The sequence below is a fragment of the Belonocnema kinseyi genome, chromosome 5, assembly GCF_010883055.1.
Source record: "Belonocnema kinseyi isolate 2016_QV_RU_SX_M_011 chromosome 5, B_treatae_v1, whole genome shotgun sequence".
Taxonomy (NCBI): Eukaryota; Metazoa; Arthropoda; class Insecta; order Hymenoptera; family Cynipidae; genus Belonocnema; species Belonocnema kinseyi.
Window position 1 is genome coordinate 113,507,728 of NC_046661.1, and position 18,601 is coordinate 113,526,328.

Consider the following 18,601-nt stretch of genomic DNA (forward strand, 5'->3'; position numbering starts at 1 on the left):
TTCAACAAAGTTTTTAAATTTTCAACCAAATAGTTGCATTAATAACCACAAAGATGAAATCTCCAGTGAAAGAGATGAGTTTTTCCAAAAAAATAGTTAAAGATTTAACCAAATAGTATAATTTTCAAGCCAAAAAGTCGAATTTTTTCGTAGACAACCAAGAAAGATCAGTTTTCGACCAAGTAGGATGACTTTTCCATCATGAAAGATGCATTTTCATTGCAAAAGGCTGAATTTTTTACAACAAAGATTATGACTTTAACAAAATAGTTCAATTTAAAAAAAATAATGTTGCTATTTTTGCGTCAAATTCGAATTTTGCAAAATTATGCAATGTCAAACTTTAAGCTTTTTATTATTGAAATATATAATTCAGTAGATGGGAAATTAAATAAACTATCATGAAAATTTTGAAATTTAGACAATTAAAATTAATAGCATTTGAAATTTAAAATTTAGCAAAAAAAACTTTGTAAGTTGATCAACTGTGCATATAATTAATTTAATGATTTTTAAACAATTAACAGATCTTAATGTTAAAAATTGAACTGCTTCAGTTAGAAAACCATAGTAGTTAAACAATTGTAAACATCCGATTGAAACTTTATAAACTATTTTCAAGATGATTTTAAATTAATCGATTTATAATAAGACGCTTTTATTTCATTTGAAAGCATATTAAAATGTCGTTACAGTCTAAAATATTTCATTTTTAACCCTTTCAGATTGCAAAAATTTTATTAAGAAAAATAATATTTTTTAAATATTTCTTTATTTAAATTGTGCAATCATAAATCAAATATTCAAAACTGAACAATATAAATCTATTGAAAGGTTTTTAAATAATAAAAAAACTCTTGAGATTCCTAGAAAATTTCTTATTAATTTAATATTTTGAAAAATTAATCTCAACATAATATTTTAAAACATTTGAAAAGAACAACTTTTTATAAATTAGTAACAATTGAAAAATGAACAATTTATAACAAATTTGAATAAGTTTAAGACATAGGTATAAGATTTGAAAAGATTAAAAAATAATTTAAAACTAGCAACGATTGTACACAATTTTTTTACAAATTGTAATTTTTAAGATTTCGGAGAAAAAATTTAGAAATACAAGTATTATAAGCATTTTGAAAGATTTCGAAGGAATAACAATTTTTTTAAAGATACCTTGGAAAATTGAAAATGATTGTTTAAGTTGAAAAATTAATTTTAAGGTAATATTAAAAAATATTTCCAAAATTGTAAAAAATAAAAAAATAATTTTACAGGATTTATTAAAAGATTTATGAAAAAATCGAATCATTTTAATAGATATTGAGAAGTTTTGAAAAAATTTCAAACTGCTCCAACATTCTTAGCTAGAATAGGTAAGCATCTTTTTAAATATTCAACAATTTTTTGAACAGAATGTAGATGTTTGATGATAAGAAATAAGATGTTGAAGTTTTTTAAAGATTGAAATTTATAATTTGATTTTTTTAAACATATTTTTCCATTTTCACTGTTTCTATTCTTTTACTTAGAGCATTGCAAGTGACAGTTTGGATTAATATATTTTTTAATTTTTGAACTGTGCAGTTTATAAAAGTTGAAAATTTTTATTCAATTTAAAAATATGTGACCTTTAATTTTAAAAGCTTAAATTTCAGAAGAGTTCCACTTTAAATATTTTATTTCCAGTTCAGTTTTTATAACTTTAAATTTAAAAAATGTGTAGCTGTAAGAGCTCGAAGCTCAAATTTAAATGACTGTGAACAATTTTTTTGAACTGCAAAAAAAACCCGAGAAACGACCGGGAATTTTTTCCCGCAAATAAAACGGCCATGAATAAATCAGTGTTAGTTCTTCGACTATTTTTAATTAAGCCAATCAACTTCAACGAATAAAAAATCTGTTTATCCCAGACGTTGACCAGAAATTCATTTTAAAACGATTTGCGGAAAATATACATGGCATTGTATTTGGGAAAGAGTACAAGGTGATGTATATATACGAACAGCACTCACAGCACACGATCTTGCTTTCAAATACGATTCCCTATGTAACAAACAATCACTAACATCGCAGAGGAAATCCTCATTTATCCTAAAAGTGCAGTCCTTGCGTCCTCAATTCAACGTTAGCTTAAGATAATTGGTAGGTGAAGACTTACACAATCGGTATTATAATTAAAATTAAAATTAAATTTAAAACCTACAATTAAAAATTAAATTTAAGATTAAAATTAAAATAGCTTATGAAAATTGAACATCAACGAACATATTCAAATCCGAGTTTTGAAAGTCTTTTGTACAACATACAAAGGTGAAAAGATGTTGAGAATTATTAGTGAAATTTTGATACGAGCGCTTCGATTATTAGAGGTATAATTTAAAGCGAAAATATCTCTTTTTTTTCGTTTTTTATTTACTTTCTTACTAGATTTCATTCTTCTCATCACTCACACGAACGACATTCTCATATCACACAATGGAAATATCTTTAAATTAGTTAAACTAAATGAAACGTTCCCTCTTTCGGTTCAACTTTGATGGAGAGCACAACAATACAGTAATATACTGTAAATCACTGAGCTAAAAAGCAGTCCATGTTGCTCTCTTTCGACGCAACTCACGTTCGATCACTGAAGAAAGTCTGAGCCATATCGATTTCTTGAATTAATCTTGAAAGCATGAATCTTTAGATATTAATTGAAAATGTGTATGGTAAAATTTCGTTTGGTGATAATCTGGCAGTGAATATGTTTTAGAATTGCTTGAAATATTGAAATCAACTTAAACCCAGCTTTGCATCGCATTTTTTATTTGATCGTCTTCCGATCTAGAGTCTCTACTCTGGATCGATTTTTGATCGGCTGCTCAATTCTTTCGGTTGGTTTTAAAAATCCCTAAGTCCTTTTACCGCTGAATTTGGATCTTCAACTTGGTGGACTACTAGGTTCATTGTCGTGAATAGCGGCTTCGACGGATTTTCTATATTTTCCAACGAGCTCTGGAAGATCGTAGGCGATTGCTACGTCGAGCCTGTTGATGGGACAACCTTTGAAGTAGGTGCACGTAGTGCTGAGTAGAGGAAATTCGTATAGAGAATTCAGATGGAAGAAGTCCCGGTAGACATCCGGATCCGGAAGGTCATAACGTGAAATATTTGTGAGAGTGCTGAGACCCTCATAGATATGATAATCCTGGGGGTTTTCGATGATCTTGTCGCTTGTATCCTTCTTGTTGCCGAAGAATGATTTGTGGTTGTAGTAAGTTGTTAAGTAGCAGTCCACCATCTTTGCGTGGTTGCGCACTCGCACCTGGAAGAAGGACATTAATTAATACAAACTGGATTAAAAGTTTGTTGCAAACCTACCAGTCACCATAGAACTCAGATCTTGGATATTGTGAGAAAGATTATAAAATATTTTAGCTTTTATATCGCTGCATTTACAAACTTATATAAAGTTCCAAAAGGAACTATTGAATAACTTCGGCATCTAGAGAATTCTTGTTATTTACTGGATTACTCGATCTTACACCAAAGTCCAGTATTGATAGTCCTGGTGTTGGAGACAGTGGCACTGCGGGACCTGATAGATATACATTTTGAAAACTTACTGCGAATCTTCTGGCGCTTGCGATTTTATGCTCCACTCTCTTGTCAATAGCTGATCTTAAATCACGAAGAAAAGCTCGTTCCTGAGCATAAAGCAATCTCGTTGGTGCTCCAGCTTCATAAGGCAACGACCACAGAGAAGTGGAGTACATAATTGGTGGTTCTGCACTTGACATTAGGGGAGAGATGTTCCAGATTAAAGCTCCCTGTACACGCATCAATTCTTCTGGTTTGACTTGGTCAGCTTTGTTCAAAATGATCCTAGTCTGATATTCACGACCCTTGAGTTGGTCGAGAATAGCTTCAGTTTCTGGCCCAACGTCTAATTTGGAAGGGTCGTAAACCAGAAAAATGATATCTGCTCTGTCGATGAACCATTGGCAGGCGTCGTTAAAAGGAAAGAGTCGTTGGACCTGCTTACGAATTTCTAGAATTCCAGGAATTTCTACGATGTTTACCTGCAGAAAGGAAACAAAATTGAATATTTCTTCTTTAAACATTTCTTAAATTTAAGGAGAGTGGGAAATGTCAGAACGAACCTTCTCTAACAATTTATTGTTGAGACGAAGACCCCTGAGTCTGTCGAGCATTCCTTCTCCGAATTTTTGAAGTCCTGAGAAGGTCCAATCAGCGGCGAGTTGTGTTCCATCCAAAACTTCTTCCTCTTCTCCATGCATAAGGATGTTAAAGTAAGCAGGGGAAGGTTCAGCCCCTACATAAAAAAGCCACTTCACTTTAATTGACATCTTAGAGGACATATTCTTGTTTAGTTTTGCTATGTTTGACCCAGTTTTACCTGTTCTTAATGAAGAGGGTGTATATTCATTGTCAAGCAAATAATTAATGATCGTAGATTTTCCACCACTCCAGGGTCCCATAAAGAGTACCAGAGGTTTTGAAAATATTTCCGGATCTGTGAATTGTCAGAATTGTTAGAAATAAAATAAAAATATAATTTTGAAATTTGAATTTCGCGCCACAACGGCAGTAAAATTAGAGGTTATGTTTGAGTGTGCCGTTATGACTGTGGCGCAAATTTCAAACTACAATTTAAGACTCTCATCATATCAAACCTATATACCTCCAAAGTGTCTGTTACTTAGATCTCTGTACTTGTATAAAGTTTCCAAAGGTTTGATGGCAGTATCATAAAGTCTTTTTAGATCCCTGAGAATGATATCAGCCGCTTTTGCGATTGCTTTCTCTTTCACTTCGTTATCTTCGTCTAACTTCAAAATTTGGTTGATGTGATCACGTGGCCTCAGATTTTGGGGAACTTCAATTTCTTGAATCAACTCCTCCTCTGGCATGGATTCAGCCTCTTCACTTTCATCACTATTGTGTTTAGTTTCTTCATCAGATTTCCCTCCTTCCGAATCACCCTCACCAGCTTCCCTTTGACTTCGGGTTTTAGCCCCTTCTTTCTCTTTTACAGATTCTTCAACTTCTTTGGATTCTTTAGAATCTTTAACTTCTTCTATACTATCTGCAGACTCTTCTTGATATTCAGCTTCAGATTTTCCATCGCCTTCTTCTGACTTTTCATCCTTGTCCTTTTCATCAGAATCTGGATTGTCTTCTACACTCGTTGACTTATCTTCCGGAGCATTTTCCTTTGAATCTGCTTCGATGGAATCAGCAGTAAATTTTTTGGAATCATCATCATCTGCCTTTGAATCGGCATCATCCTCTTTCTTCTCTCCAGATTCTTCTTGGTCTTTCTCCCTAGAATCTACCTCGGCTTCTGAACCTTCTGTTGAATCCTTTTCTGCAGCTTCTTTAGAATCTTCAGCCTCTTTAGAATCTTCGGCACCTTCTTTAGACTCTTCAGTACCTTCTTTAGACTCTTCAGTACTTTCATTAAAGTCTTCTACTACGTTCGTTTCCACCGATCCCTCGTCTTTCTCTTCGGATTTTTCTTCTTCAGATGCATCTGGAGATTCAAGTTAATTTAAACAATTTTAAATAAGTTAAAAGATTATAAGAATTTGTATAATAAGAGTATCTTGATACAAACCATTCTGCTCCACTTCATTATTAGCAATCTCGTTACTGTCGTCATTCGCTTTTTCGCCTTCATCCTCAGCGGAGTCGTTTTCTTTTTTTTCAGCACTGTCATATGGACCTTGAGCCTCTTCTTCATTTGTTACCTCAACATTATCTCCAGTATCTTCATTTTCCCGATTATTTTCCTGAGATCCTTCACTTTTGTCTTCCACGCCTTCTTTACTCGTTGATTCGTCACCCTGTGGAAAATTTTCTCACCGAGAGAGAGAGAGAGAGAGAAAAATCAGGAGGAAAAGAATATTTTAGAACATCGGAACGATTTGAAATCAGGAAAGCTTTTGGTTTTAGAGAGATCAGATATCATCTAAAAGAAGTATGCTCTAGTTTTTAAGAGATTTTGAAGACTCCTTGGAAGAATTAATAATTTATGAACAGAAAGTTGATTTGATAAAGGAAGATTGAAATGATCTTGAAGTTGATTGATTGAATTAATTAAATGAATCGCTGAATCTTACTTGCTCGTTCGATACTTCCGTCCCGGGTCCGTCCTCATTGGCACCTCCCTCGACCTCGGCACTGATCTGCTCGAGAGATCCTTCAAATGAAATATTCTAAAGATCGTTGTGCTCCAGTCAAGTACTCGAAGTGCATCAAGAATTACCTGTGCCGAGATCCTTTAGCGCCTTCTCGATGTATGGCCGACATAAATCTTCCGAGGGTACTGGCTCTATCTCCTCTTCTTCACCTTGCACTCCTAAAAGAACCAATAGCCCTTTATATGACGTATAAAGACCAAAATCCAATTATTTCAAAATAATACTTTTGTAAAAGAAATACAATTTGAATTTTCTATTTTACCAATACCTTTCCAGGAGACATTTGGAACGTAGATTTACATTTTGTATTTAAAAGTTGGTATTCCTCAGACAAAATGATGATAAATGTTGACAAATTGTCAATATATTTACAATTAAAATAAAATCTGATCATTTAATTGACTTCAAAATTAAATCAGTATGTGGAAATAAATAACCAAAAATTTTAAAAGCCTTCTAATTAATAAGTCTTGCAAATTTAAAGGTCCTAAGTTGAAGTTATCCAATTTGAAAGCTTTTGAATTTTAAAGAAGTCCAATATATTAAACTTTTTAAAATTAAAACTAACCAAATAGATATTTTAAATTTCAAATTTACAAAGAAAAATTTTTCGAAAGACTTCTAATGTAAAAGTGATTATACTTTCAACTGGCATAAAGAGGACATTTTTCACACCTAAAGTTTGAATGGTTCACAAAATTAACATTAAATACATCTAAGATTAGATGCGTTACAAATTTAAGGTGTCATCCTGGTGGAAATGATTTTTCACAATAAAATACAATAAATTAAAGTAACAAAGTAAAAATTGTAACTTTTGGTACACATTTGTAATTACTTAATATTAAAATTTAAAAGGTATGTCAAAAGTTGAAAATTGAATGTTAAAAACTTGTGTAAAATGGATAATATTGTCTATAAGAGTATTTAAAAGCTTCTGAAATGTTTAATAATGCCTATATTTTGTTGTTATTTTAAGACGAAATTTTAAGATAATTTAGATGCGTGATTATTTAAAAGATTATAAAGAAATTTCGACTCAGAGGAAGAGCAATTTTCCAGCCTTTGAGATTAAGAACGAAAATTCCTTTTTTAAATATATATATATTAAGAATATATAATGTAAACGCGTGAATATTTGAAAGCCTTCCAAATTTACAGCTCTTAAATTTGAAAATTTTCAGTTTAAAAATGTAGTGATTTGTTGTAATTTAATTTGAGCTTTAACTTAAATATTGAGTCAGTATCAGAATGCATATGGATTTACGACGGATATGATTTCTTTTTCTGCTGGGGATCAGAAGGGAAACTAGGAAATTATGAAAGTACTATCTCCACCTTTCACCGCGGTCACTTTAGAATTTTATACGAACAAAATTCGACAACCCTTTACTACGAACAGCGAAAATTCACGTTTTTGGCTGAGTAAATGTCGATTTACTCCTAGGTGGTACCTGGGAAGGGGCCGAAATCTAAGTTTAACTTCGAGTAGGCGGCTTGTGAACCAGCAGCACAACGAAATATTTATATGTTGAGCGAACGAATCGTATTTTTATCGACCACAGATTAAAAAGATGTTCATTAATTCCCAGACAGAACGACGCCCAAACAAACACGAATTTAATATAAATATTGAACTTAATTTTATACACACATCATTAAAAATCAAAACAAATATTCAATTTTATTTCCTTTCGAAAAGGAAGTAATAAAAAGTATAACTCAAATAAATCTCAATATTATAAATAAAATATCAAACTTTAGAACTTGATCTTCCTAAAATTATACCAAAGAAATGTTTTTTTCTTGGGCTTCAACTTTCTGGATAATCTTGTTCGGATGAACAAATTCGCTACAAAGCTTTCTTTCCTACCCAATTGAAAGAATTCAAAATCTTTCCGAGTCGTCACTCATGCCAAATGTCTGAGATTTTTGGCATGGCCTGCGAGCTTGACAATCTTGAAATATCTCCTTGTTGTCATCAGTCAAGAATCATTAATTCACACCTTGGTTTAGAGTTTAGACTTCACCATTGCTGCCCTTGTGTCGATGCTCTTGGGCTGAACTCCTTCTATTTATTTTAAACCTAGAACATCTTCAAACTCTGTTGGCAATACTGGACTCAACGTCAAAAGATTTTTCGCTAATGTCAAGGCTTAAGAACTTTGACCTTGTCATTGATGGGACATGGAAGAACCAGGGTCCAAGAAAGAAAAAAATCATTACTGGACTTCCACTTGAATATCTAATTCTCCTTTCCATCAATATTGAAGACAAAAATCCAATAGCAGAGCTTTTCTCTTTTTTCGAGATGATCAAATGATGAATAGCGAGTAGAATGGAGATTTTATGTCAAGTTTATCAATGTGCAAAAATTTCCAAATGATATAGCACTGATAGCAACTGAAAGAAGAATCTCTTGTCAATCCGACAAACAACTAAAGATAGATTTCTTAATTTTTGAATCTACAAACTTTGGAGATCACTGTTATGATGTGAGAATGTTTTAAAAATATTTAAGCTTTTACATTGTTACATTTACAAACTTAAATGAAGTTCCAAAAAGGAACTAATGGATAACTTGCTCATATAGAGGGTTCTTGGATTTCTAAACAAATTCCAGTTTTGATAAATCGAAGAAATATTAGAGACCAGAGCTTTAATTAAAAATAACAATGATTTTGAGTATTGGTACGTCATTGGTAAACATTGGGAGATGGGGTCGTTACTCGATCACGCGGTCGATCCTGGTGGAGGCAGTGACGCTGAGGAGCACCTAAGACCTTACGTAACATTGACCTTGGATGCTTGATCATCGCTCGACGCTCGTTCGTCAGCAGCACAAGCGAGGCTGATCTGGGGGTGAAGACCACTCGTAAACCCAGCTATCCTGATTTCAAACTCGTTCGCGCGTTAAAATTTTTTTTTTCTATTTAAAACTTTAAAAGTTTATTTTTTAGTCATCTTGATTTTTGGCGGCAGGTGGACTCGCGAATCACAAAGTTACCAGCATTTTGCAAAGTTTACGTAACGCCCTTGACCGAGATTTGGTTTATAGGAACGGCATAAAAATAAGCGTGACAGAAATCCTTCACGGTTTTCTTTCAAACCCAAATTTAATGTTCAAATCTGGTCAACAATTCTGATGATCCATTGATAAGTTGAAAAATGTAGGATATGATTTCCAAAAAAGTGCCTGGGATTTCTTTTGGTAGTTGCTTTCTGATTAAATTAGTTTCGATAGGGCGATTATTTGAGGTGGATTTTGGATTAGAAGTATTAGCTAAAGATTTGTGATTTTAAAAAGAGGTTTTGAAGATATTGGAAGTTTTCAACTTACCCTGCAAGGCAATGGCTAGGAGGCCCAGGAAGAGGCCCACGAAGATCGCGGGTCTCATCCGCGAGCCCGTCATCACGTTTCACTAAGCACTGCACGATGAGCCAGGCTGGCAGCCTCTATCACTCTCGTTAGTCGCGGTACTCGGTTTCGGCTGCAACTCGCGAGGAACTGCCGCTGAGACGACGGCGAGGGCCTCGGCTAGCCCCTCTGGTCCCTCTTCAGTCTTCAGTTTTAGTCTACCTCGTCATCAGCGACGAAGCATCTGCTCTACTATGTCTCTTCTTGTCCTTCCTTCTTCTTTTCGTTTTCTCATACTTTTCTTCAACCAAATTGTCAGAGCTATATCCGATTCTGATAAGAATTTTCTCGGTTATCTTAAGAGAGCCTCTGCCCAAGGCAAAGCCTTGACCCTCAGGATGTAACTCTGATTTTTTATGGTTTGTTGACGTTTGCTAAGCTAGTTGGATGAAGGGGTTGCTGAAACTTAGATGTTTGGAAATATGGAAAGTCGTCGATTTAGAAAAATTAATGATATTGAAGAAGATCTATATCTTGTTGTGGGTTTTCAATTGAAATACGTTTTAATATTAAGGGTTTCAATTTGGAAACCCAGTTCGCAGATGATTTTTTTAATATCCTTATATTTTAATTTTCTAATTTTAGTCGAAAGTTCGAAGGAAAATTCTTTATTTGATGGTGAGAGCCCTTTTAACTCTTTCTCTCTTTTTGCTCTCTGTGATGATTTATCTCAGCATCCGCGTGTCTATATTTACAACAGCGTACACTGAGAATAGGTCCGGTGTGACGCCCGGCACATATTTCGGTCAAGTCTGAAAAATAGGGATTTAGAACATCATCACTTTGAACGAATGTACGACTGCCTTGCCATTTGCAAAGTTTAGAATCAACACTAGATCTTTAGTTTTAACTTTAAAGAGAATTTCTCAATTTTTTCTCAATGGCAGTACTTACTAACTACTTTTCAGATTTTGAAATTTAGGAGAATTTCCAGGTCATCAAATGAAAACTACTATACTTAGGTTGCTACTAGCAAAACACGTTTAAAAATATCCAATGACCCGGTTCCTCGTCTTAGAAAATTTATCTGGTTGACAGATCAAATAGGAGAAAATTTGGATCATAAGGTAATTTCTGTTTAGATGAAGATGTCTTTTCTATTAATTCTTATTAATTAGTAAATAATAATTCATTATTTTGAATTCGCTTATATTTTTTCCAGTTCTTTTGAATTCCTTTCAATTTCCTGAAATTATTTGAACAAATGAAAAAAATGCAGCTATTTACGAGTGAATTATTGAATGCGCAGAACTAAAGTGGAATTTATTTATTGTAGAAGGAGTCTTAGGAGATGGGTAAGGGGATTTTAGATTGCAAAGAGTCTGCGAGAGGATAATAAAGAGGATTTTTTATTGTGAAATAAATCTCAGAGGATGGAAAAATCGATTTCGCCCGCGCTTTTTTATTATTGATTGTTTATTTGATTTATCATTGCTTATTATTTATTGTTTGTTGTTTATTGGACAGAGAAAGTTTTTATATCGTCCGAAATCTGTATATATCATAATTGTATTTGTTCAGTCAGACCTGTTAAATACATCAATCGCTTTGTGTCACCATAATGATTAAAAGGTCGAATTATGTTTATATATATATATAAAAATAAGGTTCGAAAATTTGCATCATCACACAGATTCTTCTATGAGAAAGCAATAGAGTTCAAATACATTTTAAATAGTGTACAAATGGAGTTAAAATAGAGTTCTAATATGGTTCAAATAGACTTAAAGTTCAAAAATAAAAATAAAGCTAATATATATTTCAAATAGAGTTCCATTGAACTTAAAATAGATTTCTAATAAAGTTAAAATATAGCTAAAATAGTATTCAAATATTGTTCAAATATAGTTCAAATGAACCTGAAGTAGAGTTAAAATAAAGGTCAAAAAGAGTAACACTATAGTTAAAATAGAGTTCAGATTAAGTTAAAAAAAGTAAAAATATAGTTCACATAGATTTCAAATGTAGTTGAAGTGGACTTAAATTAGAGTTCAAAAAAGTAAAAATGGTGTTCAAATATAATTAAAATATAGTTTAAATAGAGTTTACAAAAACAAAAATAGAGTAAAAATATATTTCAGAGTTCAAATGGATTTTAAATAGAGTTCAATTAAAGTTCAAGTAGAGTTCGAATAGAGTTCAAATAGAGTTTCAATATGGTTTCAATCTAGTTAAAATGTAGTTCAAATAAAGTTAAAATAGAGTTTAAATAAAGTTAGAGTTCAAATAAGTCAAAACAGAGTTTGATTGGAGTTGAAATAAAGTTACTACACAGTTAAAATAAAATTAGGCTAAAATAACGCTACAGTGAAGACAATGTAACGCTAAAGCAATAATAACACTAAATTAAAGCTGAAGCAACGATAAAGTTACTATAAAATAACTAAAAAAAAAAAATATTAAAAAAATATTAAAATAAAACTAAAATAAGATATTGCTTAGTATTCTTCATTCTTCAGTATATATTGCTTATTTTTCATAGAATATAAAAGATTTGTATACAGTTCAGTAGATTCATTTGATCATAAATAATAAATTTGATACTTAAAACATTGGTTTATTTAAAAAATTTAGTTTTTTTATCTTTTAAATGTAAAAACAATGGAGGAATCTGTGTATATCATAATTTTATTTTGTCACACAGGTCTGTTAATTTACATCAACCGATTTGTTTTATCATGTTGTAGAAATTCAGTAATTCCAATATTGTTATATTCCCAAAATTAAGAAAGTTTTTCTTTCGTAATCGTAAAAAAAGGCATAAATATGTGCATATCATAACTTTATTTGGTTATTTAGTTATTTCCTTACAATTTTGGGTGTACATATAAATTGCGAGTGTTTAACCCCTTTGAATTCGATTGTTTTGAAAACTATTAGGCGAGGGGTGAGCCATTATACCAAATTAAGGTCTAAATCTGTTTGTGAATTCTTTCAAATTGCTTTTAGTTCTTTGAAAAAACATTAAATTCTTTCAAATTCTATTGAATTTCCTTGAATTAAAAATATATTTGAATAAAGTCTGCTGTAATCAAATTAAATCTTGAATTAGACACTAAAGGAACGCCTCCTACACAATATAATATGTAACATCATCAATCTTCATACACTTCTTTTATTTTCAATTCTTTTGAATTCCTCGTAGTTTTTACAGTTTCCTTGAGTTCTATTCAATTTTTAGTATTTTGTGCCCAGACACATGCTCTTTAAGTTTTGGTCGGGTGTTTGTCCATCGTACTTTTTTCCATGGAGAAATATTGCGGTGTAATGAGGGGAAGTTAAGTAGGGGATAAGAGAGGTGAGAAAGTAGGAAAAATGGGGAGTAGGTGCAATGTGGGGAAAATATTAGAAGGAAATTGCGGAAGCAGAGAAATTGAGAAGAGGGAAAGTAGGGGAAATAGAAAAATAGGAGAAATGTGGTTAGGTAGGTAGGGGGAAAGGGAAAGTATGTGAAATTATGGGAAAACGGGGAGAGGCTAGTAGGGGAAATGAAGGGTTGAGAAGTATGGGAAATGAGGGGTGGGAAAGTACGGGAAATGATGGTGAGGTAGTTGCGGAAGGGAGGGCAATAGGGGGAAATTTGGGAGGCGAAGTAGAGTATGTGAGAGGCAATAGGGGAAATTGTTAGAAATAATTATAAATCACGGAGGGATGTGAGGTTAGGGAAAGGGAAGTACGGGAATGTAAGGTGACTAGGATAGGAAAAATATGAAAGCTATGAAACCTATTTTTTATTTAGAAAACTTCTATTATATTCTAAAACATAATATAAAATATGTTACGTAACAGGTGCAGGGAGGGGATGTTTCGGTCCGTTAGATGGGTGTTTAAGAAAGGTCGAAAATAACATTATGTAATACGTGAATGCCACCTTTTACAAATTTCGTTTAACTCTTTTATTTACATGTGTTGTTAAAATGTTTTGATTCTGTTGAATTCCTTTTAATTCCCTTGGATTTCGTCGACTAAATTGGATGGACTCAGCTGTAAACGAGTAAAATGTTGAATTACAGACTAAAGGAACACCTGCTACACATAAGATTTGACATCACCAAATTAAACGCATTTCTTTTTATGTACATTCTTTTTAATGCTAATGAATTTCAATAAAAACCTTTGAATTCCATTGATGATTCTATGCCTCCTTGAATTTTTTAATATACTTTTAAAATGCCCATGAATTCTTTTTAATTCTCTTGAAGTTTTCTTAAGTCTCCTTGAACTTCTTTCAATTCTTTTGCATTCCTGTAAATTCTTCTAAATGCCTTTTAATTATTTCTAATTTTTCCGACTCTTTTCCATTATCTTAATTCTGTTAAATTCATTTTAATTCTAATCCTTTGGGCAGTATCGAACTTTGCCAATATTTAGAAGTACGTGAGATCGTCCGTTACGACAGAGAATAAGGAAATTGAAATATCAGGTAATTGGGCGCGAATTTCAAAGTATCGTCATTGTGCCAAACCTTGTCACAGAAAACTAAGGCTGAAGGATATAGTCGATTTTCTAACAAGTATGTTTTTAAATAAAAGGATGTTGATTCGCTAATATTTGGAAAATAAACTTTTTTCAAATTGGTAGTGAATTGGCATTTATTATCGAAGTGCGATAAATTTCTGAATCGCGTAGTTTTCATTTTAGATGTTGACCCTGACCTCTTATATATTAACACCCACACACATGTTCTTAGCCTTGTGGTGAAACGGTGATCACTGAATGCCGGTCTTCGCTTTGAGAAAATTAAATGCTGAGTTCCTGGGTCCACTAAATTATTATATTGATGAATTCATCGATTCGAGGGGTTTCTTTCTGATTTCAACTTCGACTTAAAAAATTTTTTTTTTCTAATTGGAATATTAGATATTTGACTTGATATTGGTTTAGGTCAACTTAAAAAATACAATTTTTCTACTAAACTGTTGATTTTTTAACCAAATAGTTGAATCTTAAAAAAAAAGAGTTGAATATACATTTTTAACAACGGCAGCATTACTTATCAATCAAGAAAGCTAAGTTACAAACAAACAGTTGATCTTTTGAGCAAAAGGGATGAATTTCCTGCAAAATAGTTTAATTTGTTACCAAACCGTTGGATTTTCAAGCAAACAGTTACATTTTGGACCAAAAAAAGTTTAATCTTAAAAAAATGCATTTTTAAGAAAATAATTAAATTTTCAGAAAAACAGGTGAATTTCCAAACAAAATAGTGAATCTACAACAACAATAAAATTAATTTTTAACAAGGAAGTTTAACTGTCAGCCAAGTAGTTGAATTTTTAATTAAAAAAGATAAATTCTCAACGAAAAATATGATAGTTGATATTTTAGCCAAAAGTAGATATTAATTTTAAGTTAAAAACCGTTGAATTTTACCACAAAAGATTATTTCTTAACGAAAAATGTAGCAATTGATATTATTTCAACAAAAAACATTTTGCTTATAAATAAAAAATAGTTGATTTCATCAATAACAGATGAATTTTCAAGAAAATAGTTGAATTCTTGACCAAAAGAGATTAATTTTTAACCAAATAGTTGCATTTCTGGAATTAAGATTAAATTTCTAACATAAAAGATGAATTTTCAAAACAAAACCGCAAATTTTCTACAAAAGAGATAAATTTTCAACCGTAGATGATTTTTCGTACAGTAGATAAATAAATTTCAATCAAATTGTTGAATTTTCAAAGCAAAATTTGTGTTATATTAGTTGAATGTTTATAGTCGCATCAACTGCCGGGGTCATTAGCAACTGTATTATAGGGTTATTAAATTGTTATTAAATTGTACTATATCAAGGGATAGAAGCAAAGGTTTCAGAAAGCACGTCCCTAACGCAAAAATTCTCCACGGAAATAATAGAACTTTTAATCCAACGAGATAAATTTTCAAGACAGTAGTTTAATTTTTGAGCCAAAAATACGATTTTTCTACAAAACAGTTGAATATTCAACCTCAAAATATGAATGATCAAAAAACACGTTATTTCCAACTAAATAGTTGAATGTTTAATAAAAACGATTAATTTCCGACCAATAATAGAATAGTGACATTTTCTGTAAAAACATGGATTTCTAAAAACAACAAAAAAAAAAGGTTTTTCAACAAAATAATTAATTTTTCAACTAACTAGAAGAATCTCCTACTAATACATTTTATTTCCAACGAAAAAGTTTAACTTTCAACAAATGAGTCGACTTTTTAATCAAGAAGATTAATTTTGTACAAAAAAATTAATTAAAAAAAAAATAGACGAATATTCAATCAGATGGTTAATTTTTCAACTAAAAACTATCAAATTTCAGTTATTAATGAAATAGTTAAATTTTCAGTTAAATATTTATAAAAATTTTTTTACATCAATGATTAAATGTTCAGCCAATCAAATAAATTTTTAACAATGTAGTTCAACTTTTAAACGGCAAAATTCGTAGTTTTTTACACGATTGGAACCCACAATATCTCTTTTTATCAAAATGAATCATCGTGAACGCATTAAATCTATTATTAAAAAATAGAATAATTAAATTTTCAGGTTAAAAAATTGATTTTTAAATAAAAAAGAAAGAATGTTGCAATAAAATAGTTTAATTTTCAATCATTGAACTGAATGTTGAACAAAATACTTAAATTTTCAACCAAGTGGTCGAATTCTCAAACAAAAAAAGAGTAAACTGTTGCATTTTGAACCCAATAGTTAATATTCAAAGCCAAGTAAACAAATTCTTTAGAAGAGAGTCGAATTTTACATCCAAAAGCACGAATTTTATACCCTAAAAGACGAATATACCAGAAAACAGTTTAATTACCATCCAAAAAAGATGACTTTAAAAAAAATAAATCTATTTGAACAAAATAGTTGAATCTTCAACCACAAAAAAGATGAATTTTTAGTAAAGAAGTTCATCTTTCGAATAAGTGGTTGTGTTTTAAATAAAAAAAGATTTATTCTCGACAAAAAATGTAATCGTTCATGTTTCGATCAAAAAATGTTTTTATTTTAAATAAAAAATAATTGATTTTACCCAAAAATAAGAATTTTTTATCAAAAATTTCATAGTTAATATTTGAACAAACAAGTTTCTCTTTTTAATATAAACAGTTGAATTCAACCAGAAAAGACATCTTAAACAAAACAGTTAGATCCTTAACCGAAACAGATTAATTTTTAACCAAAAGGTTCAATTTTCAATAAGAAAAGATCATATTTCTACCAAAAGAGATAATTTTTTAAATTCAAAACATTTTTTATTCAAGAGAGAGAAAAAATAAAACAATTAAATTTACGTATGAAAACATTAATGTTCAACCAGAACAAGAATTAATTTTCAACCAAAGCGATAGATTTAAGCGAAAAAACGAATAAAGAGGAACTCCTTGAAAACGGAGAAATAAGGTGAATAAGGAAGAGTGCGACATTTGTATTTGGATGCTTTGCTTGTAAAATGAAAATAATAATTTTCATTTTTTTAACCATTTCAAAAAACTGCCCCCCCCTCCCCCAACTCTAACAATGTGACGTCGTGTTTGAGCGGCCCCTGATAGTTATTAAGGAAAAAAAAATAATTTAAACTTATATTGATTTGTTTTTGAGGAAGGGCCAGAAAGTTGAAGGAACTAGTTGGAGTTCTGAAGATGAAAAAGAAAGTGTTAAGGACAATTGTGGTTTGAAATTGATTGTTTTATGATTAGAGATCATTGCACCGGTTCCCCCTGGAACTTGATGAGATTTTCTGCGGGATCTTGAGTCGGTCAGAGGGCCGCGTTGCGATGCCGGGCGCCTTTATATTTAGACGTCCGGGCCGCCGCCGTATAAGGTGGCCCCAAAGATTTAGCGAGCCTCCCTCCCGCCCCTCACTCACTCCTTTTAGTTTGGCTTAGGCTTCGATGTATCCTATTCTGCCTAAAGACATTGAATTATCAGTCAGTAATTTACTAAAATGGTCCATTTAAGAAATTAAACAAATCTGTCCTCTTGGAAGTCTTCGGTCTTGTTTCTCCTCAATCAGGACTGCCACACAGTCACTTAAGTCACTTTTATTTTTTCAAGATACTTTTGAATCATTTTTTCGAATAAAAAGTCACCATTGACCAATTCAATTTCAAATTAGGCAGAGTTCCAGCTCTGCTGCCCCAATGCATAAACGGTACAACTGCATTTTTTTGGATCAAAAAATGAGTTTTTTATATCGTTGGATTCCTGATGAAAACAAGAATATAGCTATTTTAATCTTTATTAAAAGTTAAAATTAAATTTCGAGCTAAGTAAGCCTCGATTAGCATACAGCGATTTTCGAGAATTCCTGATGAATAAACGGTACACCAGGAAAAAAGTATAACATATGTAGAGATCTATACGAATTCAAGGTTTTGAGACAGCCGAAGTTCTCAGATCATTATAAAAAAATACCCCCAGTTTTGTTATAATGCCCCCAAAAATCTCAAAATTTGAGCGAAATTGGTTAATTCCGTGTTTCAGAATGTTGTTCAAAATTCATTAGAGAATAAGAATCAATCAAAAATTTTTAATGGTGAATGAATCTCCCATAAGTGCCCAATTTGAATTTTACGTAATACTGCCATTTAAAAACGCTTTATAAATTTTTTAAATAAATAATAATTAATTGGTCATTTGAGGATACTGTGTCATATTTTAACTAATTTTTAATTGTTTAAACCATTTTAAGTTTAAACAAAATTTTTTTCATGTATGTCGCGAAATCAACATGTTTTCTAGATGTTATGAGCTCTTTAATCAATGTTAACAGTAAAATAGTTTTGTTTAAAAGAATTTTACAATTATTAAATAATGTGTGTTTGTTCAAGTATATAGTTTGACTGTAAAGAAAGAAGAAACATTTCATCTCACCAAATTTTCGACACATTTTAATATTTTAAAGTACTAATCGAGGCGGAAATATTATGTATAGTTTATACAGAGTGTGAAGTATTATGTATAATATTCATTTGT

General features: G+C 31.4%; 1 protein-coding gene across 2 annotated transcripts; it reads right to left on the reverse strand.

Moving 5' to 3' along the window:
- Positions 1-1,947: 1,947 nt before the first annotated feature.
- Positions 1,948-9,720, reverse strand: LOC117173367 (sarcalumenin). 2 transcript variants are annotated; one of them, XM_033361887.1, is made up of 9 exons: positions 9,553-9,719; positions 6,278-6,370; positions 6,132-6,211; positions 5,627-5,855; positions 4,691-5,542; positions 4,406-4,522; positions 4,149-4,321; positions 3,612-4,067; positions 1,948-3,310 (listed from the first exon to the last, which is right to left on the reverse strand). In XM_033361887.1, the coding sequence occupies exons 1-9, from the start codon at positions 9,623-9,625 to the stop codon at positions 2,927-2,929; spliced, it is 2,457 nt and encodes an 818-aa protein (XP_033217778.1). In that variant the 5' UTR covers positions 9,626-9,719; the 3' UTR covers positions 1,948-2,926. The 2 variants fall into 2 exon arrangements, with proteins under 2 accessions (XP_033217778.1, XP_033217777.1); XM_033361886.1 differs by having other exon boundaries at positions 4,149-4,522; positions 9,553-9,720.
- Positions 9,721-18,601: the final 8,881 nt, after the last annotated feature.